The following is a 23,848-nucleotide window of genomic DNA, read 5'->3' on the forward strand; positions in this document are numbered from 1 at the left end:
GAGAATGTCCGTGTATGTACTGCTTGTCTTGTTAAGAGAGACCCTTTTTCACTGAGCAGATGGCCTAATCAAAGAAAGTTGTCAAAAGAGTAAACAAAATATGTTTACAAAAGAGCATCAGCATTTTTATTAAACATTCAACACCAATTTTAGCACATAGCATTCAATCTCATGATCTGTTTCACGAAGCGTTGTCCATTTTCAGTCAGTCACACTTACACATGTCCCACAGTGTAATGTGCACTTGATAAACCCCAGTCACTTTTCCCTTCCTGCCTGGAAGTGTGACCATCTTCAAACGAAGTCCAAACACGAAGCCCCGTCGCAATGTATTTATCAACACGACCGTTACAAAAATATATATGTCTCTGTAGAAATGTATTCCTTGTACGTCCTTACGAACTTCATGGTAAATCCTGGAATATCCTCTTCTTCAGGTACTGTTGCCAGGCATCCTGAGTAGACAGCTCCATAGAGTTCCACTCGTAGTGAGGAATCTATACAAGCACATTGGGCCAGAAGTTAGGCATTGAGGATTATTCATATAGCGTAGCTATGTCAGTTACCGGACAGTGCCAAACATCGGCCATTCTGTTTAACAATCAAAATGATCAGCATTTAATAATGGATTAACATGGCAACGCCAACATTTACCGATAACACACACAGTCTTATAATTAACAAAGTTACGATAGCACCTGTCTAGGAATAGAACTTAAAAAAGGGCTTTACGGTGAAAAAAAAGAAAAGAAAATGAGTCTAAACAAACACAAGTAACTTAACAACAAATAAACAAATAAATCTGTCAGAGACATCAGCATTTTTCACTTTACCTGGATGACATGGTATCCAAGAATTTCTAAGTGCCTTTTCCTCAAATGGATCTCCCCTTTCACGTGCCGGGAGTTTTTGCAGAAGGACCTTGGGTCCAGGAAGTCGAGAGCGATTCTTTATGGGACAGAAGATGGCAAACAAGTTTTAGATTGGATTACATTGTTTGTGTTCCTGCCCTACTTTAGCTAAAACCTTGGTGCCTTGGCTAAGGCCCCGTGCACACAGAGTCTAGTTTGCCTGAACCCAGATTCACACGGATTCACTTTTTAATCGTGTGCACACGGAGCCGTGTCAAGAGAGGTTTGAGTGCACATGAACCCAGCGGGTTGAATTGAATCCGCTGTAGTACATCCCCCACACCTGTTGGTGGTGCTTTAACTGTGCTACAGACAACTGAAGAAAACGGAGAAGAAAACAGGAGCATCCGTATAAAATGACAGAAGAAATAGTCAAGATCCAACTAGCAACGATTAGCCTAACCGAGTAGCCTATATATAATCTGCACAGTAACACATTATGGTGGTAAATAAAATCAGTGGTCAGAGCAGACTGTAGGTCAAGCGAAAAATAATTCTATTTTGTTTTGATAATAAAGAGTTTAGAACAGTGCAACAAAGCAATGTGCAACATGACATGTTTGTGAGTTGTTTAAATGCCTGTGCTTTATGGAGAGGCTGAGCTTGAGCACGGGGGACCACAATGCAAGTGGTGTGGAGCTGTCATGCTCAAAAGTGACCGGGTGCGTAAAAGAGCAAGGGTTACGTTATGCTAATGTTGGCATAGTAACTCACTCAAGAGTCGTTCGAAAGTCAACATTACGTCACCCGGGCTCTTTTACGCACCCGGTCACTTTAAGCATGACAGAGCCTGGATGTTTCATGGTTTACAATTGCTTCCAATTTCATGGTTTTATTACTAACAACAAATGTACGCGATTGTTGAGGGCTTTGTCCTTTACATACTGTACCTCTGAAGTAACGTTAACGCTAGCTAGTAGCTATCGCTTTCGTTGTCTGACAGGACTAGAGCTCAGCAAAAGGTTGCCAGACCTGGTTGCATTACAAGCCTATCTCATTTACATTAAAAGCCTAGGAGGTGTCTTAAACAGTATATATGGCTAGAGTTGGAGATGCTTGTGGTTCATATCTGCACGCTGAATCCGGAGTATGTTCCACGTGCTTCCTTAGAGCTCACGTAACATTCTTTTGTATTACAGACCGTTTTGAAAATTCCGTCTTAAATAAAAATCTTTTTACGTCAGATTTGCTCATATAGGCTATTGCTGACACTTTTAAAAACCGGCTTTGTAAAATGGTCTGATGCAAATAGATTAAACAGTGATAGATTAAAGTGTGGCTTGTTATTGACATCCTTTTCCTAACAAAATCGATTAAGATTGATATACAGTACTGTGCAAAAGTTTTAGGCAGGTGTGAAAAAATGCTATGAACTAAGAATGCTTTGAAAAATGTAAACAATAAATGTTTATTTTTTATCCATTTACATGGTAAGACTGAGCACAGCAACAAGACACAACGTAGTTATACTGCATCAGCAGGGTCTCTCCCAGACAAAGATTTCAAAGCAGACAGGGGTTTCAAAATGTGCAGTTCCAGCTCTTTTGAAGAAGACGTTGAGGATCGTAGACGCAGTGTTCAGCCAAGGAAACTTAATGCAGCTGATGAAAAACACATCAAGCTTATTTACCTTCGAAATCGGAAGATTTCAAGCAGTGGCATCAGCTCAGAACTGGCAGAAACCAGTGGTACCCAGGTACAGACATTTACTGTCCGGGGAAGTCTGGCCAGAAGTGGTCTTCATGGAAGAGTTGCAGCCAAAAAGCTCTACCCCGACAAGGAAACAAGGCCAAGTGACTGAACTAAGCACGTAAACATAGAAACTAGGGTGCAGAAACATGGCAGAAGGTGCTCTGGACTGATGAGTCAAAATTAGAAATATTTGGCTGTAGAAGAAGGCAGTTTGTTCGCTGGAGGCTGGAGAGAGGTACAATAATGAGAGTCTGCAGGCAACAGTGAAGCATGGTAGAGGTTCCTTTCCAGTTTGGGGCTGCATTTCTGCAAGTGGAGTTGGAGATTTGGTCAGGATGAATGGTGTCCTCAATGCTGAGAAATACAGGCAGATACTAATCCATCATGCAATACCATCAGGGAGGCGTATGATTGGCACCAAATGTATTCTGCAGCAGGAACATAACCCCAAACATACAGCCAATGTCATTAACAACTATCTTCAGCTTAAAGAAGAACAGAAAGTCCTGCAAGTGATGGTATGACCCCCACAGAGCCCTAATCTCTACATCATCGAGTCTGTCTGGGTTTACATGAAGAGACAGAAGAATTTTAGGAAGCCTACATCCACAGAAGATCTGTGGTTAGTTCTCTAAGATGTTTGGAACAATTTACCAGCCGTGTTCCTTCAAAAACTGCGCAAGTGTATCTGGAAGAATTGATGCTATTTTGAAGGCAAAGGGTGGTCACACCAAATATTGATTTAATTTAGAATTTTCTTCTGTTCCTTCACTGCATTTTGTTAATTTATGAAGAATTGATGAAAATAAACTGTTAACACTTCCATTTTTGAAAGCATTCTTAGTTTACAGCATTTTTTCACACCTGCCTAAAACTTTTGCACAGTACTGTACATTTTTTTTTTTTTTAAGCTGGAGAGGTGCTAAACAGGCTGCCACACTTGCTGCGCTCTTGCAACCCATTCAGTTATTAAATAATTCTGGTTGTGTCCGTTGTTCTGGCTGGTCTCAAAAATTACTTCCAACTGGCTAAGTTACACCACGAAAAAGGTAGATAGGTAGAGCAGCACACACCAATACAAACAACTAAGCACGGAGAAAAAGTTAAGTCACGAAAAAAGAGCCACGTCATACATTTAGTTTATGTTGTTACTGTTATGAAGTGAAGCAGTGGGGTTAATAAGGGTTCAGCCTGAGGTTGCGAGGCAATCATGTGGGGCAATGAATCATCAGATTAGAAAGGGTTGCCGATAGGCGTGCACTCGAACACCAACCCACGGACAGATTCGAATCTACTCACTTTGGACCCCCGATTTGAAGGAGTGCGGATACAGTGGGTTCGTGTGCACAATAGGGCTATCTGGAGACATTTCTCTCCAGGTTCAGGCAAACTAGACTCCGTGTGCACGGGGGCTCAGGTTCAAAATGAGAAGAGTTAAGAGGGCCCTCGGGCTCAAAATGAGTAGAGTTAAGAGGGCCCATCGAGCTCAGAGCGTGGCTTAAGATCAAGCAGGAGGGCAGGTTCACTGTCCAAATGAAATAATTTAAGTGACATTTCATTTTTTGTGCTCAAAAAACTTCTTGGTGCTCAAAAAGTTCTTCTTGACCTGTAGCAGTAAGTAATAAGATTTCTACGACATTTTCAGGGAAACATTGCTACTTCGGGGAAGGGAAACATCATGCCTTCTGAGCTGCCTCCATCACTGGTGTAAGAAATTACAGTATATCCTGTGAGTGAACATGAGCTTCATGATTAAGCAGCTGCTGTGACCACCGAAGGTCTTGTCATGGTAACAAAGGAAAGGTCCCACACTGGATTTTCTCAGACCCCTGGGGTCAGGAAAGCAAACTGAGGTGTGACTGACAGGAATACATCTTAGTATGGGAATGGGGCAGGTCAGAACCATCTCAGTCAGAGAAACCTGATTATCTTACAGAACAGCAAAAGGTTGCCAGACCTGGTTGCATAACAAGCCTATCTCATTTACATTAAAAGCCTAGGAGGTGTCTTAAACAGTATATATGGCTAGAGTTGGAGATGCTTGTGGTTCATATCTGCACGCTGAATCCGGAGTATGTTCCACGTGCTTCCTTTCTGCACTTCACTGGAATAAAGATAAATTGCTGCATCAACCACAAAAGAAACTTCCTTTTTCTAAGAAGATAAATTGCTGCATCAACCACAAAAGAAACTTCCTTTTTCTAAGAAGATGCTACATCAACCACAAAAGAAACTTCTTTTTTCTAAGAATATGCTACATCAACCACAAAAGAAACTTCCTTTTTCTTACACTGTAAATCTAAAAGGCTTTTTCGTCAAATAAAGCTACACTCTGCCTCTCTCAGTCTGTGGATTCTCTGTTTAATGTACAGGCATAGGGTGGGTACCTCTGGGCTCCTGTAATGGTGGGCATAAGGTGGGTAGCGCTGGGCTCCTGTAATGGTGGGCATAAGGTGGGTACCTCTGGGCTCCTGTAATGGTGGGCATAAGGTGGGTACCTCTGGGCTCCTGTAATAGTGGGCATAAGGTGTGTACCTCTGGGCTCCTGTAATGGTGGGCATAAGGTGTGTAGCTCTGGGCTCCTGTAATGGTGGGCATAAGGTGTGTACCTCTGGGCTCCTGTAATGGTGGGCATAAGGTGGGTACCTCTGGGCTCCTGTAATAGTGGCCATAAGGTGTGTAGCTCTGGGCTCCTGTAATGGTGGGCAAAAGGTGGGTACCTCTGGGCTCCTGTAATGGTGGGCATAAGGTGTGTAGCTGTGGGCTCCTGTAATGATGGGCATAAGGTGTGTAGCTCTGGGCTCCTGTAATGGTGGGCATAAGGTGGGTACCTCTGGGCTCCTGTAATGGTGGGCATAAGGTGTGTAGCTGTGGGCTCCTGTAATGGTGGGCATAAGGTGTGTACCTCTGGGCTCCTGTAATAGTGGGCATAAGGTGTGTAGCTCTGGGCTCCTGTAATGGTGGGCATAAGGTGTGTAGCTCTGGGCTCCTGTAATGGTGGGCATAAGGTGTGTACCTCTGGGCTCCTGGGGGCAGCTCCATCCTCTCCTGCTCCGTGTCACTGGATGCCCATTGCACCTTCCCCTCCTCACTGATCTGAAGCCTGCTGGGCGTGGTGTAGGGCACCGGCTGGCCCTTACGGTCCAGAACACACTCAAAGTCTGAGGAGAGATCACAACACCCGTGAGAAGTGTGGAATGTTGAGTGAGCATAAAAGTGTGGAGTCAGTAGAGAGTGAGTATAGAAGTGTAGAGGGAGTATAGAAGTGTAGAGGGAGTATAGAAGTGTAGATTGTGGAGTGAGTATAGAAGTGCGGAGTGAGTATAGAAGTGTAGAGGGAGTATAGAAGTGTAGAGGGAGTATAGAAGTGTAGAGGGAGTATAGAAGTGTAGAGGGAGTATAGAAGTGTAGAGTGAGTATAGAAGTGTGGCGTGAGTATAGAAGTGTGGCGTGTGAAATGATTGCCTCCTTACTGACGGTGTAGAAGTAGGGAGTGAGCACAGCCACGCGGGCACAGTTGATCCCACCCAGGACCTCCCCCAGCATTTTGTGGATCTGCTGCTGGACTGGGGTCACTGAAGTATTCCCTGTGGTACACACACAAGACACGACACAAGAGGAATACAGGGGTTTAAGGTCACCTGGGTGTCTTGGAGTCTGTCTGGATGGGAAAACAAACACTTGAACAATGTTGGGAGGGTTACAATGATAGGAATTAAATGTATCCCATATATTGGAGACTCAGTCTGAGGTATGATCAACCAAAAATTCAGGTTTAATCTTTCAATGATGTACACCAGAGGAGGAGAGACTTAAATAACACTGAATGGATTTAAATCTTTTTCTGTCAGCTCACACCTCATGTAGGCCAGGTCCAGAATACGCATGAGAAGTTCAACACTTTACACATCTCCAAATAAAACTAACCATTACTACTAGGAATGAGAAACGTTGAATTAATGACAATGGCATATACTTATTAACTCTAAATCTTCAATCCTGGTTCCTTCAACATACACTTAAAATGTATTCCACTACAGATTACAGAATATATTTTCTAAAATGTCATTTGTAACGTATTCTGTTAGATTACTAAAAGTAAGTAATGAGCATTACATTTGATTATCTGTTGATGAAACAGTTGTCAGACGTTTAGGTTGTAAGGCCCAACACCAACCCCACAACCCCCCTTTGCAGTAAGGATAAATGTCCTTGTTTTACATGAAAAGGAGATGTAGCACACTGAATAGGAAATATAGTCATTGATGAGGTTAGAAATAATGATGTGTACTTTAAACTTTGTTTTCCTCAAAGAATCCTGTTTATATGAAAATAAGTGACCCAAAACTGTGGACAGTAGTGCAGGTGGAAGATGTCAGAGCCAATGGAGCTTGTCTTTTTGTAAGAGTGTGTGCAAGTATGTGTGCAAGTGTGTCAGAGAGCAAAATGTATTTTGTTGATGGAGAAAGCCATGTGTGGTGTGTGTGTGTTAAGCCAATCCAAGACGTAAGGCTCCCCTGAAGCACCTGAGGGTGTGGGTGTGTGTTTGAAATTAAATCAATGCTGTTTACTTGTGTGGAAGTGGGTATTTCATTGTGTGGCCAGAGTGTGTGTATTTGTGTCTGTGTGTGTGTTTCACAAACAATGGTGTGCTTGGTTCAACATTATGCGCTTTTCTGATCATTATAATGTTGAGTCCCTTTACTGACATACACAGACATTTTATAGCACACAACACTTTCTCTCTCTCTCTGGCTCACACATGAACAAACAGGTGTTCTCTCCTTCACATTATTCCTATTCCTAGTCTCCTTCCTGACCCCTGTAAAAGTCTTCTAGACAGTAAATATCACAAGACAATATAAATCAAACACTGGCAGTACATCACACACACAACACCGTGGTCGAACTAGAAAAGAAAGGGAGAAAAAAAGTGTTAAAGCGTGCGTGCGTAGCTCTCAAAACAGCTCTCCGCGCTTTACTCTGAGAGAGAAAGCTGTTCTTCATCGTCATGTCATTTCAAGTCACGAAAGGGTTTCATCAGTATCCTTATTTGGCAAGCATATTCAGTTTTAGTTTGAAGATGGTGTGTGGGCGTGTTTGTTTGTGTGTTTGTGTGTTTATGTGTGTGTGTGTGGTGTGTGTGTCTGGTGAGTAGTTAAGCTTAAGCTGGCCTTCTGAGCTGCTCTCCTCACTCTCCTCAGAGCTGTGTGAGAAAGAAAGAGAGACAGAGAACACTGTTCTTCGTCTTCGTCATAATCATCATCATCCTCATCCTCATGATGAAGCTGATCGCTCTGCTGCTGCTGGGTCTCGTCTCACTGGTGGAGGGGGAGGTCGTTAACTCTTTCGCTGACATCTGTTCCTCAGTTCTTCATTAAGGACCAGAATAACAGACCCGTCACTCCTACTGTACTGGTGTCCCAAGACCGGAATGGGAAACCCATATACAGGCAGATCTGCCAGAGGTACAAGAATATCTACAGGTACGCCACTCTCTACGCCACACACAACAGGATCCCTGTGTACTCTGCCTACCTGTACACTAGGAAAATCTACCTGGATGATCGAGCCGGGGGTAGGTTTACTTTGTTTTCTGTCAGTTGATTAGAAAATTAATGTGTGTGTGTGTGCGTGTTTATGTGTAAGATTTTTGTCAGTTGGTTTAGAAAATTAATGTAATACAACGGCTCGTCATTCACTGTCTAAGTGGCTTCTATTTGTTCGTAATCGTAAGTGGTGCAACTGTGTGTGTGTGTGTGTGTGTGTGTGTGTAAGAATTACTGAGGACAATGGAGTATGCATATTAGAAAAATGTGCAAAGCTGACTGTTTTAGAAAGAATGATTTTTCTGACTCTCTTCTGCCCTCTTGTGTCTCTAATCTGAACTGCAGCTTGATGACTACATGGGAGAAGAAATGACCACTGAGGCACAGGCAAAGGCAAAGGAAAAGGCAAGGGCAAAGAAAAAGGCAAAGAAAAAGGCAATGGGTAGACACCAGGCTGTGAATGCCGACTACAAATACAAGAAGCCTTACCAGAAGGGCCACCTGTATCCCCGCTGCCACAACTGTGATAAGGACCAATCAGACTCCACCTACACCCTCACCAACGCAGCTCCACAGGATGAGGATGACAACAAGGCCTGGTACAGACAGGTGGAGGAAGTTTCATCAAATGAAATATCTAACCAGTGCCAGGATGGCAGCGCGTATGTCGTCACCGGTGTGATACCAGGGAACGGGCCGAAATTGAGGGAGAGGGTGAATGTGCCCAGCTACTTCTGGTCTGCTTTCTGCTGCACACAGAAAGGGGACCAGATTAAATACTCGAGGGGTTTCCTGGCTCCCACAAAGACTGGAATGAGGGCACTGTACAACGACCAAGATCATGGTGAGAAGAAGAAGAAGAAGAAGAAGAAGAAGAAGAAGAAGAAGAAGAAGAAGAAGTTCGCAAAAGAGATGTCTGTTCAGGATCTGAATAAGGAGCTCACTCGCCTTTATGCCACTAACCTACCATTTAAGGTTTTTGGCGATCAGTGTTTAGGCTAGGTATGGCAGGAAGGGGAATAGGAAGGCGTGGGAGCTTTATGTGTGTGTGATGGATGGATCAGCCTGCACTGGTAACTCTCAGAACCAAGACCATGACTTTAGCGTTCGGGCTCCTCATCCCTTGGGTGTCGGTTTTCATCTGCTGTAGACATTCAATCTGATATCACTGTGATCACTCTGATATCACAGATCCTCCTTTGAATCCAAATAAAGTATTTCAACTGATTATTTTGTTATTCTACTTTTAAATCCAAATAAAGGATTTAAATTGATGAATGTTGATTATTGATGAGTAAAGAGTGATTGTGGGGACAAGGTTAATGGTGGGTACTTTCCTTGGTTACAAATGATTCCCTTGTTGCTACGACCGATTCCCTCACCTTGCTAGCCGTTTATGATTCACTGATCTCAAAAAGAAACTTTTCTTTTTGAGATCAGTGTTATGATTCTATACTCGCTAGCTTGCTAGTTCTACAGACAGCATTTTATATAACTATGGATTCATCACGTTTACGACACTTGGCAAAATGAGAGAATACGTTGATTTTGTTCAACGGTAAAGTTGTGTTTGTGTGAGTATGTGTGTCTTAGTACTACCTGTTTGTTTGCATGCGTGTGTGTGTGTGTGTGTGTGTGTGTGTGTGTGTGTGTGTGTGTGTGCATATGTTTGTGTGTGTGTGTGTGTGCCAGACCCACCTCTCTTCTGCTGGTGCTTGCAGTAGCGCTCGTGGAACCACGGTACCTGGTACTCAGGGCACTCCAGACACACGGCCCGGTTCAACTCCATGAGTCGGAGTCGGATCCGCAAGTTCAGGGCGTCCGGTAACGCTGAACAAACATACACAAAACACAACGTCACTCACCAAAAACCACACCGTAAGCGACAGAAATCCAATATCGCTCCTAACACAGCCAAGTCATACACCACACACACACACTACTGGGATGCTGAAGTCATGGGTAAAGTGGGGGCAACACAACTAAATATAAGAGTGGTTGTCATCGCTTCAGGGGTCCCTTTAAATTGTGCCATCTTTAATATCAAAGGAACTAAGATTATGCTTTTAGCACCAAAATGTTTGAATATTTAATGTCTATTTCATCCATCATATTAGTTTCCCTGATTGGAATATGACGAAGTAGATTTGGTATTTCTATGGATTATTGCTTGTGCTTGTAGTTGTGCCATCTTTAAAATCAAATGAACCAAGATTATGCTTTTACCACCGAAATGTTCGAATATTTAATGTCTATTTTGGTTTTTGTCTATTTCATTTGATCATGCTGTTAGTGTTTCTGACTGGAATATGAGGCAGTAGAGTTTGTATTTCTATGGATTATTGCTTGTGCGTCATGAGTGTCCAGTGTGCAGTAAGACTCACTCTCGAGCTGGGAGTCGAGCTTGGCCAGGAAGTCCACGTTGAAGATCTCTCTGATGACCTCCTCTGGGAAGTAGTCGGCCAAGGCCAGAGCGTAGGCCAGGAGCACCAGCAGGTGAGGGTCAAACGAGCCTGTGCACGGAGAGAGGTTACTTTAGGTCAGGAAGGCTCTCATCCAGTACACAGAGAGAGGTTACTATAGGTCAGGAAGGCTCTCATCTAGTACACAGCACCAGAACCACTTCAGTCATGATGAAGGCTCTCATCCAGTACCGAGAGAGAGGTTAATAAAGGTCAGGAAGGCTCTCATCCAGTACACAGCACCAGAACCGCTTCAGTCATGAAGGCTCTCATCCAGTACCCAGCACCAGAACAGCCTGATGGACTTTCCATGGTGCTTCAATATTTAGTTTCTGGAACTATGTGGATAAGAATCTACTGTGTTTCTGGAATTATGTGGATAATAATCTACTGTGCTTTCAGAATTAGTATTAGACAATTAGAATTCATTTTGCTACAGTTTTCTGGGTAATTTCAAAGTGGATTTTCACATTTGCTACAGTGTGTTTTGCAGGAGACTATTCAAAATATGCGTATGTGTGGCTATAATTTCAAATGCAATGTGCTTCAGATTCACTCCATTTCCACAGGTCTGAGCTCTTACTGATGTGCGGGGTAAGGCGTTGAATGCAGGCGTTGAATAACTCATCGACGAGTGGCGTGTTGTAGTTCAGCGTGGCGAAAGGCAGCAGGGTGGGGTAGGCGGCAGAGAAGTGAACCTACAGGAAAGGAATGATGCGTTTGAATAAAATGGACACCATGCAAAAATCATCTAGCCAGATGTCTTATTGTTGTTTATCTATGTACTTTACTATACTAGTTTACTATATACTATTTTTCAGAAGCCCCGATGACTTAACAATAACCGATCTACGTGATACATGATGGATACACACACACACACACACACACACACACACACACACACACACACACACACACACACACACACACACTACACACTACACACCCCCTGAATGCCCTCCAGTGCCACCTCAGCGATGCGGTCAAGGAGTGGCGGGCTGAGGTAGTTGATGCGCGTTAGGAAGATGGCCAAGTCCGGCACGTTGGCCGTGGTAACCTGACCTGCCAGCCTCCTGCACGTGGCCACTGACTCCTCCAGCAGCACCTCCTCGAACCACTCCCCTGACAGGTAACGCAACTCTTCTAAGAGCAGCTCCAGGCGGTCTGCGTGGCCCAGCCTCTCATGGCCGCAGCGGATCAGGCTCTGAAGGAGTCTGTGTGACAAATTTAAAAAAATAGGGTTCGGCCTTAGGTTTCCATTTGGTAACTTAAAATATCTTCATCCTCTACTTATAGTATTGTAAAAATGTTCCTTTTTATCATGGGATACTGATATAGTCACATCCCATTTGTATCATTTAATACCCAGGTGTTGTTAGGATTCTGCTCTACCATTTGAGCTACATGAATTAATCACAGAAACAAGAATCTATCAGAAAAGTTTATCAGGCAAGAACCAGTAATCAACACAGAAGCTCAAAAAAATCAATCATTCATATCAATACTTTTTGAACTCACAACATCAGACATGGGAGGTCGGTGCGCTAGCAAGGAGGCTAGAACCCATTAATGATAAGGTGCCCAGTCAAGACAGGTTTACTTCCTGCACAGCTCTGTCCCGGCTGGCTACCACTACACAAACTGCCCCTGTTCCAACCCACCTGACGTAGCGGCTAGGGGTGCTGTGGAGGTAGGTGGGGTCGTGGCGGAGCCACTTGGCGGTGGCCAGGGCGTGGGTGTTGAGGTTGTTGAGGCTGCACTGGGGCAGGACGGCCTCCACCCGCGCCAGCACCGTCTCGTCCAGGCGGGGGGAGGGGAGCATGGAGAGGACCCGCGTCAACATGGTGACCTCGTGTGGGAACACGCTGGACTGCAGGTACCTGCACAGGGGTTAGTCCAGGGACAGGGAGAGAGAGAGAGAGAGAGAGAGAGAGGGAGAGAGGGAAAACACGAGAGAGAGGGAGTGTGAGAGAGAGAGAGGGAAAGTAAGAGAGAGAGAGTCTGAGTGAGAAGGGTTGGAAATAAGATAGAGAGAGAGCGTGTGTGTGAGAGAGAGAAGGTGGGGGAAATAAGACAGAGTGTGTGAGAGAGAGAGATGTGTCTTTCAACACTATATTGCAGTTTTCAATTGGAAGATTCCAAGATGTGATGCTACATCTTATTAACAAGTCATCTGCACACTTTACAGGCTTGTCCCACACAAATACAACCATACTTATTTCAGGCTACCTTCCGCTAATTTCATCTATAGCATCTCTTTATCTCTCTATAGTCTAAATTATCTAAGTTATATGGTCTAGTAGTATGTCTACGCGCTGAAAGCCACCTGAGCATGATGGTCTTGAGGCGGTTGTAGAGGTCCGGGCTCTGGTAGTGCAGAACCATGAGGGTCTGGGTCACCCTGGCGATCTCCACTGGACGGTAATGGTCCAGGTTTTTGTGCAAGATGGATGCAATCCTGTGGGGAAGCTCAAAGTATGACACAGAAAAGGTCCACCAACACAGTGACTCTCACCTTAAAAATATATATTGTATGCTGTTGATAAGTTTGCGCATAGTTTTGGGGATATTTTGTTACATTCGTATTGTTGTTGTACATTATCTGGGTAAATATTACTCTCAATGACACACTTCCATGCACAGTACACATAATGATGGATTAACGCGTGTTTTCACTGAAACATAAATCTGTAACTATAAGTGAGTATGAGAAGAAAGTACATACTTGTTGATGAGCTGTGGGTTCCTGCAATGTATCTCCTCTAGAGTCTCTGCCACAGCCAACGCCTGCTGGCCATTCAGCTCATCCGCTAAGAGCAGGGCCATGCCTTCCAACCTAAAACACCAACACTCTAGAATTACAAGGCTGCGTTCTACAACACTCTAGAATATCAAGGCTGTGTTCTCCAGCACTCTAGAATTTCAAGGCTGCGTTCTCCAACCTAAAACACTGAAGAACAATGTATCATTATGTTATGTCCTTCATTCTCTGACAGCAACAGAGTTTGATTTAGTAATCATTAAGACACCGCTCTCCAAAACTAAAACATTAATATGTTACATCAAAAAACACAATCCTGCATTCATATCTTTTCTTTTGTGTTTAATTCCACCTTACAAAATCTATTCATCTCTGCTTGTTTGTAGAGTTGTTATACTGTCAGTATCCATGAAAAATCTATGTAAAAAAAAAAAAAAGAAAATAAAAAAAATAATGCTATGTTGTAGCTGGAGAGAAACTATTTAAAAACTCTGTTCAATACAGTATACAATCCAGTAATCCTACACGTGTTTTGCACATTTTCACTTTACTCCCACATTTAAACCAAATCCCTCTCCAGCTGGTACCTTTCCCGGACGTCCAGGCTGGCCATGGGTCCTAGCGTGGCGAAGAGCCTGGTGAAGGCCACTGGGTCGGTGCTGGAGTCCACCAGCTCCAGCAGACGCTGGCGTGAGGCCAGGCGGAAGTCGCAGTTGTTGAACTGCAGCGACTGGTAGAGGCCGGTGATGATGGCGATGTCCTCGGCGTTCATCTGCGGCACGTTGAGCAGCAGCAGCCCGTTGCACTTCTCCAGCAGCAGCCGGTGTGTGTGTTTGGAGTTACGCATGAACTGCACCTGGTGAGGGGGAATAAAGGTTTAAAGATACTGCATGCAAGAAATGAAATCCACATAAACAAAACTTTAAAAATCGCAATAACACAATACATTGAGTGTCCACAGATAACAAAAGACACTAGCGTAAATAGCATGCTCTGCTAGGCCCACAATATCACTTCCTGTATATGACTATGTCCATATAAGGACTAGTGTAACGCACCACTCTGCGTGGGTTATTGTACTTGGTTGGGTCCGTGGAGTCCATCAGGTCGTCGGCCCTCTTGATGAGTGCATCACGCAGCCGAGGGGAGGACAGGGAGGAGACGCTGATCATGAGCGTCGTGAGGACCCTGAGGAGAGCAGGTTTCAAAAGGAGGGTTAATTAGTGGGACTGAGGTGGGTTCATGTAGTCTGATATCATAAAACTCAAAACACATTTCTCAAAGCAGGAACATACACAAACAAAAATCTACACATGCAAAGATGTAAAAAAAAGTGTAGGACATGAACAACATTTCCATCACTAATGTGAAAGTAGAATTCACTCTAGTCAAAACAGCCAAATCTCTACTTTAACTGCATTTACAAGAAGTGAATAAAGCGAGGCTAAATCAGAATGAACGTTGTTTTCACTTATGGTGTGTGGGACAGCAGACACTGTATAGCCTGACGATGTCATACTCATAATTCTAGTCAGAATATGAGTCTGATACTGAACCATTGGGCTGTGATTATGGGGCGTGTTTCAACGAACCAGGAAAGAAAATGCCTCTTCGCTGAATTGGATACCTAGAACCAATCAGAGCAACGTAGTATTACCATCTGATAGATTAAACTTTTACCTGATCCCGTAGGAAGGACGGCAAAAACATCTTTTCAATCGGAAAAATGCCTTGATCGCGTTTCTCTGTTCCTCTTTCAAAATATCTGTTGAGATATGCCTGCTCACGTTACTTAATTAGCACTCAAGGCTAGAAGCTACCATTTGTTTCAATGTTTTTTTTGTCTACGCGTTAGCATAACCTATCAATAATGGTCTAGAGTGCTTCAGTTAAGAGCTACTATCCTCTGCAACAGTCGTGTTGCACATACACAACTAACCGAGTCAATGTAGTAATAAAAAAAGTTGTGTAGATAGCTTAAATCATATCAAATATGTCCCACTAAGCTCCCGATACGGCGCCATCTTTGTTCGATGTATATTCTATCTATCATCAGGTCATCTGTCCATCAACGTATACGGCCCGCCCTTACAATTTGATTGGTTTAGATTGCTTTTTCAACTTTTCTGAAACGTTTAATCTCTCCCAACTAGCTCCAGTCCAGACTGAATCTCCCAGACCAAAAATTGGGCGGAGTTCAGGCTGGTATCCAGGCTAGACACTGTAGCGTGGATAGGTAGCTTTATAGCACACATAGAATGACACATCTCAGGACATAACTGACTCCAAAATGCATGCAGAGGCTTAAGTGGCGGTTTGTTTGAGGAATAGAGGTGATTTTATGTTGTCTGTCGTCACACATGTCCACACAATATATTGTAGCAAAGCAGAGACTCTGAGCTTCTGAATAACACCCAACACAGAAGAAACCAGCACCAACCTTGCATCGTTTATCAAGTGGAGCTTTTGGCTGAGGATCTCTGTGATCTCTCCCATCAGAGTACTATGGTGCAGGTACTGGTCATTCAGGCAGATGGAGAACTTGGAAAGAGTGGGCATCTGAAACCTGTGAGACAGGGAGGGTCACATATCAAATCGAATCAAACATTATTGATATGGCGCATTTCATACCAGGAGGAAACACAAAGATCTTAAAATCACAACAGTAAATCAACATCTCAACCCTCCGGCAACGCATAAATACATAGCACATTTTGAAATACTTAAACTGCTTTGTTTCAAGTATTGGATTAGAAGAGATGGAATATACCATTCACCTGTCTAGTCTCTTCCATGCTTCCGTGACCAACTGCTGGATGAGCGAATCGTGGGGTTCAACATGAAGCCTGTGAAACAAATTAAGTTTGTGCTAAATGATATATATATTTCCTGAATTGTGCCAATCATTCATCCCGACATGGCCCAACACCCCCACCTCATTCATCACATAGACATCTAATAGACATATATATATACACGTCCTGGCCTGGCCCAACCTGGCCCAACACCCCCACCTCATTCATCATGACCTGGCCCAACGCCCCCCCCCTCGCCCCTCTGAATCTGCCCATACCTGAGTGCGTTGTAGAGCATGTCCACCACCGTGACGTCGTCCATCTGGCTGATCTTGTTCTCGGCCAGCACTCGCAGCGTCAGGAACTGCGGATGGTGGCGCACCATGTTAATGGTGCGCAGGAGCTCTGGCTTCTCTTTCTGGAATTGCCACAGCAGGCTCACGGCGCTGCCCACGTGGCCCACCGACAGCTTGGCCTTATGCCGGCCCACCACCTCCAGGATCTGATCGTCAGCCACGCAAGCCTGCAGCTGGTCCATCACCTGGTCCCGGGCCGCCAAGCTCGTGTGGAGGAGCCGACGGGACAAGCAGAACCTGAGGGGTGCCAGGCGTAGCATGGCTGATGAAGGGAGGATAAGGAGGAAGGAGGAGGAAGAGAAGGAAGGAGGAGGAGAGGGAGGAGGAGATGGAGGAGGAGGAGGAGGGAGAGAGAAGGGAGTCCTCTGGTTTGATCAGGAGGAGGTCATGTTCGGGCTATTGAGGTATGCCGGTAATGATGGTTTGGCCCAAGGTGTGGAGTCCAGATGAAATGCTGTCCTCTTTTGTCATATTCTGAAGTTGTAAGAATAAGTTGGGTCAATAGAAAAAGATGAAGAAAAACCTTCCCATTCTTCCTTAAAGTGTACGGATGGTGACATAACATTGCCCAAAACAGTCACTTATCAATTAACACTATAATATCAATGACTATAGACAATCGTGTCGGTGCCTTGTAGCGTTAAGTAGCTGTCACTATTAGTCAGGTGGCATATCATTACGTGGGCTACAATGACAGGTGTGCAGAACATGTCTAGTATCCTTACTTTTGTCATCAAGTTAACTTCAAAACTACAGACAATTCTCAAAATAGCAGCTTACCTTTATTCGTGCAAATCCTCATCGCACAATACAGATGCTGGTCTGTAGTCCGTCATCATTGTGACTGACAGCGGGTTTGACTTTCAAGCCCTGCTAAAGACAGACGCTAGCTCGCCCCTGTTACAAAAGCAACCTGTGCTGATGCTATCGTTAGCTAACTAGAAACTCACGTGGAAACACTCGTCATATCGCATATCTGATTCGTCGGAGAGTTTGGTAGAGACAGTATTCTGACAGCTTGTTTTCACAATATTAACTTTTCTTTCACTGCCAGGTTTCAAAGGGACAATTTTCACAGCTATTCTGTTTAAACCGGCATTATAGCTAGACAACTACAGACTACATGTATTGTAGGTAAGCAGAGAGTTAGCCAACATGCTAGGTCCAGGCAGCTGCCGACTTCAGCTCACGCCTGCCACTGTAGGACCGGAGTGCAATTGTGGTTGACTAATAAGAACAGCAATACCCAGCTGCTAATATTTCTGCCCCTCTCTTGACTTTAACAAGTAATTCGTACAATTAGGATATACTGCATCCTTCAAATATTTATTGGCAGATATTAGCATAAAGATCATATTTTAACGCTTACACAGTACAGACTAATTTCCACACAGTCCCTCAAACGGCACCGTATATTGTCAAAGAGAGCGCATTGTGCTGTTGAGCAATAGTTGCATCTTATTGAAGCACGTCTTTTGAATAATATATTCTTGGTGTAATTTATTGTCACATAATAAAATACGTTTTGCTTTGCATTAAAGGTAAAACAGTCATATTCGAAAAAGTACACCATTTGAGCAAAAATTGATGATTTTACTGCAAAGCACTTGGCAAAATGTTCAAAGTAGGACTGCCAGTGTTCTTGTTGACTTCTGAACTTAATGCATCACACAATAGCAACATCAGACATATTTTCTACAAGGATCCTAATTACTTTAACAATTTATAATCCCAAATTTCCCTTGGTATTAATAAAGTATGCATCTATCTATCATTAAGGTCATCCTAGGCCTACAGTCACAGCCTACAGGCATACTGCCCACCTTTTGTCTTTGTTCCTCATAATTCTGAAGAATTTGGGCACCACGCCTACTTTAACGCTCCATCAGACTGCAATAACCTGCCCAGTTCACTCAGATCACTTTCCTCTTTCCATCACTTTAAGGCAACTCTTTTTATTTATCTTTTACTTAATGCTTCTCATTACACTTGAGAAATTGGAATACATTGTTTTATACCATTGTGTTATTTATTTTATTATGTCATGTTAATATGTAAAGCTTTGTAGGGGTGTCAGTGCATTTTTCCTAAAAGTCTAAGTTTTGTCATCGTAGGGATCCAGTGGGTGGAAATGGCTGATTTGTGAGAGATTCTGTCTCATGGGGTTTAGCCTACAAACATGCAACAGGAACACAGTTGCCTTTGATATCACAGCCAGATTCTCCATTTAGCATGACATTAAGTTAGATTTGTCTGGCTTTAAATATTATCCTGAAACCAAATTTGTGAGAATGTCACATGTGAGGTAAAATTCATACAGCATTTAAAAATCAGAAATTTGCTAGAAACTGTTCTATAATAGTTTGCTCAATACTGTTCAAGTTCAGTTACGCATAATTTTAGGTTTTGAAAAAGTGATTATTTATAACAAAACCCATCATTTGTGAGTTTGCTGATATGCTGGCATCGTTTATTTGTGACAAGCTTTCACTTTACAGATGAACTAACAACACTTGATCTCCCTGACTTACATGTTCACATTGATGAAACTTTTATTAAGCAAATCTCTGTTCTGTAAATCAATTAGTCACATAATCACATTCTAAAGCCTGTGTCGGATCCGTCACCAAGTGAATCCCAGGCGCTTCTTGGACTTCTGGATGTCAGTGATCTCATTCAGCTCTCTGATGTCTTGGGCAGCGGCACCGACGTAACTGGGCATCTGAACTCCGGTGTCATCCTGCACCAGGTAGCTGGGTCGAACCCCGCCGAAGATGGGCCCCAGTCCGCCCCCGATGCCCTCTCGTGCCGCCTTCTGGAGCAGGCAAGGGGTCCGCCCGGCCACCTTGGCCGTGACAATAATGTCCTTGGCGTACTGCTGGAACTGCCTCTCCTCCTCGGCCACAAGCTGTCCGTTGGTGCTCTCGAACTCCTGCAGGTCCTTCTTTAGCTGCTGCTCTCGGGCTTGCTTCTCTGCCTGTGCGTGACAATCAAGACACAATAGACAAGGCTCGTCTTGAGTGATCTAACTTTAAGATGTGCTTTTCAAATGAAATGATGTGAAAGATTAAGGGAGGAGTCAATTCACATTTGGTTATCTAACCAATATCTTTATTCAGCAGATCTAAGACACTGTAAAAACATATGATGAGTAGAGTCTAGAAAATTGAACTGGGAAATGGCACTTACTTTTTTTTTAGTTGACACTTATATCAAACTATTTTCTTTAGGTTTGTAATCCAGTGAAATTCTTGTTTTGAAGAAGGTTCTTTATTTAAAAATATTTCTTCGCAAATCTTTTTGCTGGAATTTGATTTTGTCCAAGTATGTTTAATCAAGCAATAATAATCAGCCCATGCTCACCATCTGATGGACGTAGATCTTTTGGATAATCTGACTGTCCTCCTTCATTCTCTGTTTCTTCAACTGCTGCTTCTCCAGGAAGATTCTGTCTGCCTCCTTCTTGGCCTTGAGCAAATCCAGGGCTTTCTGCTTGTCCTCCATTGCCCTTCCTTCATGTTGCTGGCGCTAAAATGGCAAAACAAACAGGCAGACATCAAAGCCAATCCACATCTGTAAATCCATACCACCAAAACCCCTTTGAAAAATATCACAAATCACAGATTACTACCATATTGACACTGTATAGAATGACACTGTACCGGACACCACACATTAAATACTCTATACTTTTAAAAAGTTGAATTTGCACTTCTGCAAACCAGTTTACTCACAAGCACAATAAATCAGACACAGGCAAGTGTTTACAGCAAAGCGTTTAAAGCTTGATTTAAACTTATTGGAAAGTGTCGCTCAGCATATGGTCGCCGACAAAAAAAGAGTGTCGGTCATGTTGCTGCATTTATGCTTCAGTGAACAGTCGCCTCCGCTCAACCGTCGAAAACAGTGAAGTCAATGACATGTGCTGTCTATTTAGCCAATCAATCACACTTGCGCAACACTATGTGACGTAGTCAGCGACAGCAGAATCTTGTCTTGGTAGCAGACACTGCCAGGCGACGGTGTCGACCAATATGTAATTTCTTTTGGCAACGGTTTCAAAAGTGTCGCCAGACTAAGCATACATTTAACACAACAAAAGGTGCAATCTTGCTCAACAGATGTTGCCTTACCGTGGTCTCGCGGTGAGAGGCAATAGACTGAAGCATGGCCTCCCTCTTCTCCTCCTTCTCCCTCTGCTGACGGGCCTCACGGGAGTCCTTCTCCTCTATAGCCTTGATTATGAGTTCCTCCTCGTTGACCTGCTGCTCCTGCTGGTAAGCGGCCAGCCGTGCAATGGTCTCGTCTTTGACCTTCTGCACCTCTCTGGGGGTGATAGAGACCAGTCCCAGAGGATTCAAGGTCAACGCTCATCCAATGACAATGTCAATTTCAAATGAAAAGTAAAATCAAGATCAAATGACATTTCAATAAATGTTCATGCTACCTAAGCATTCATTTCACATTGGCATTGGTGTCTAAATTCCAAAGCAATAACTTTAGCATTAATGGATTAATTCATGAATATCTAAAATAAATAAATCCTCTGATGTATGCCACATTGGTGGTGATGGTAAGCACAGGTACCTGAACCTCTCTGCTTCCTTTTCTTTCCTCAGCTTCATCATCTTGAGTTTAGCTTTGGCAAACATCTGGCATTTCTCTTCTTCAATCTCCTGCCTCTGAGCCTCTACGGCTCTGAACATGTCTTTGACGGCCATGTGCTCCTTCAAATGCCAACAGGAAGAATAACTGGCCACTTCTTTCATCACTTGTTTTCTTACTGAGGGTTTTCATGATTTAACGTGTAGCGATGCAACACAGCAAGCCAACAAGAAAAGCTTTGTAGTTTTCAACTCTCTGTCTTACTGCTTTCTGACAAGTTTGTCTTATAGGAAATTACTAATTTTTAAACACAAAACAATAGTGGAAGTGCTTAACAACACTGACATTTCGAGCTCCTTGATATGTCTACTTAGAAAATCAAAGCATGTATTCAATACCGAATGCTGATGAATTATTGTGAAATCATTAAGTAAAATGACGATAATAACTGTATAAGCACAACATATTTTAGGTGTCCGAGAATGACGTAGTCTCTCACGTTGTGAGACTTCATCATGTGCCTCTTGTCCTCAAGTCGCTTCTCCTCCAGTGTGGCCACCTCCTGGTCAAAAAGCTCCTTGAAATGCTTCAGCTCTTCTCCCTCTCTCTTGTCCTCCGTCTTTTTTAGCTCTTTGACACGCTCATGCTCGTTTATCCTTGATGAGAGAAAGAGAGAGTAAGTAAGAGAGAGAGAGAGAGAGAGAGAGAGAGAGAGAGAGAGAGAGAGAGAGAGAGAGAGAGAGAGAGAGAGAGAGAAAGAAAATTTACAATACCATAACACATTCTGGAATGATTAGAAAATGCCACCCAGACACCCACACATGTGCCCATGCGCAAACACACATTAACCACATAATACAATCTGCCTTAATAAGGACCAGTTGTCTGAGAGGACCATTGTTCTGACAGTAAATGGGTGAAGACTTGGGCCTGGTCAGAGCCCGATCTGTTCCACATTAGGTCTTAACCAGGGAGTCTCTTACTGCTGCAGCAACCCTTTGACGGTGACTTTGCTGTCCTGTTTCTTCTTCTGATCCTTCTCCATCACCTGTCGCAGGGCCTGTTCATCCCGATGTTTCATTGTGGCCATGACCTCCTTTTCCACGTCGCGGGAGGCCTCCCGAATTCGCCGCTTCAGCTCGATCTGAGCCTCTCTCTCCTTCAGCACCTCTGTCAGGAGCAGAGCACTCTGGAAAAGAAAGGAAGAAAAAAAGCCTAACCATGACCAGGGTGACCACGTACTACATCCATGTGTTTTGTTAATTGGATTTGTAAAATAATCCAAAAAATGCAGATGAGTAAAAATGTAATAAAAATAAAGATCCATTTGAAGTAAAACTTGCGAGGTACACACAACTTTATCAGAGCTTCTCTAAGAAGGTTATAGGATACATCCTTACATGAAATCCTTTAACTCGATCAGTCTGGTAGTATTGCTGAGCTTTTGCTTTTCCAATAGCTTCTTTTCGTTTCTCTGCCTGGTACTTGGCCTCTTCTATGTCTAGTTTTCTCCTTTCCTCCTCTTCAACCTCTTCTCGAATCTTCTTTGCCTCCAGCTTTTTTTGTCTCTGACCCTGTTGTCAAATCATTAACAAATGGTTATTAACTAGGTTAAAGGTTAAAAAACAATGATGAAGGTGATATATGTATGAGCTACTATGGAATTAAGTCTGTGCAAAAACAACTGTTATGAACAATCAACACAATTATTCAAATATCTAAAGTAAAACTTACAGCAATTGTATTGGACCAGAATTTCACCACTTCTTTGGAACGGAGATGCATGGCTTCTCTTTGCTTAGCAGCCTCCTTGAGGCTTTCATTATGTTTGTTTACATGGTTCAAACTGTCTTTAATGCGAAGCCACTCAGATTTCGGCAGGACAGTGACTTGGCGAAGGTCCGGCTCTGGCATCGTTTCTTTTCTCATCTCCTGTGCATGAACTATTGGGGAAAATACGGTTGCAATACACACAATGCTTCAAAATACTCAGGTCCCATACATAATACAAAACCTTAGGCTACTTACTGTTTTTAGAGGAGCCCTTTCGCCGTCCATACTGAACAACAGAAGCTGATTCTGTGGACATTTTATAGTTGCCCCGTGATCAATCTTAGTCTTTTTTGAGTGAAAGCTTTAAAGCATAAAATCCATTAAGTTTTTTCCGGGGCTAGCGTGCCGACCAAAACAGCCTCCTTTATTTGGAATACACCTTTACTGTACTAGAAAGTTTCCCAGCGCCTTACATGTTGCAACCTAGCAACCTGTACTCGTTTTGTTGCTGTGTATCTATGGGCAACAGCTCTGTTGACCAATGAAATGATCAGGTGGCTGTACGTCATTGTATGCAACAGACAGAGCTCATGCATTTAACTCTTCTTATTTGAGACTTAACATTATTTCGTATGTTGTTTTTATACTCAATGGCTGAGATGCAGGTATTCTGATGGAGCCATTGTGTCTTCTCCTCTGAGGCATGTCATTTACATTTAAGTATGAAGTCTCCATTTCAACTCACTTAAACTATTATGAAATTAGTAGACTGATACTTCGCTGCAAACGTTATTCACCCATGTGTAATTGCACAGGGGGTCTGTCATGTGCTACTATAATTGATCAGGTGCCTAAAATTAACCTCTGAAGTTCTAATGCGACTCGTGTTTGAGGACACATCTGTTTCTGTTAAAAGGAATCGTTCCATTTGTAAAACTACA

At 43.2% G+C, this 23,848-nt stretch overlaps 2 protein-coding genes across 2 annotated transcripts; both read right to left on the minus strand.

The window, feature by feature from the left end:
• Nucleotides 1–202: 202 nt before the first annotated feature.
• fastkd1 (FAST kinase domains 1) lies at nt 203–17,669 on the minus strand. Its single transcript, XM_080840010.1, has 17 exons — nt 17,310–17,669; nt 16,452–17,003; nt 16,156–16,224; nt 15,819–15,944; nt 14,437–14,566; nt 13,966–14,234; nt 13,343–13,453; nt 12,944–13,075; nt 12,279–12,497; nt 11,564–11,831; nt 11,198–11,312; nt 10,537–10,665; nt 9,851–9,982; nt 6,077–6,190; nt 5,620–5,764; nt 834–948; nt 203–497 (listed from the first exon to the last, which is right to left on the minus strand). Exons 2-17 carry the CDS (start codon nt 16,787–16,789, stop codon nt 405–407), a joined length of 2,505 nt encoding a protein of 834 aa, XP_080696136.1. The 5' UTR covers nt 16,790–17,003; nt 17,310–17,669; the 3' UTR covers nt 203–404.
• Nucleotides 17,670–19,152: 1,483 nt separating this feature from the next.
• Nucleotides 19,153–23,223, minus strand: cfap210 (cilia and flagella associated protein 210; the record flags this gene model as incomplete). The annotated part of the gene is made up of 9 exons (XM_080838505.1): nt 19,153–19,506; nt 19,893–20,057; nt 20,663–20,855; nt 21,117–21,256; nt 21,634–21,790; nt 22,118–22,323; nt 22,535–22,708; nt 22,869–23,077; nt 23,163–23,223. 9 exons carry the CDS (start codon nt 23,221–23,223, stop codon nt 19,153–19,155), a joined length of 1,659 nt encoding a protein of 552 aa, XP_080694631.1.
• Nucleotides 23,224–23,848: the final 625 nt, after the last annotated feature.

This window comes from Sprattus sprattus (assembly GCF_963457725.1).
Source record: "Sprattus sprattus genome assembly, chromosome: 5".
Taxonomy (NCBI): domain Eukaryota; kingdom Metazoa; phylum Chordata; class Actinopteri; order Clupeiformes; family Clupeidae; genus Sprattus; species Sprattus sprattus.

Coding starts and splice junctions, on each gene's coding strand:
- fastkd1 (XM_080840010.1), bottom strand. CDS start 16,789: ATGCTACGCCTGGCACCCCTCAGGTTCTGCTTGTCCCGTCGGCTCCTC. Junction 16,225..16,451: donor ATGCTCTACAACGCACTCAG/GTATGGGCAGAT, acceptor TTTGTTTCACAG/GCTTCATGTTGAACCCCACG. Junction 14,567..15,818: donor CACTTGATAAACGATGCAAG/GTTGGTGCTGGT, acceptor TGCTCTCCTCAG/GGTCCTCACGACGCTCATGA.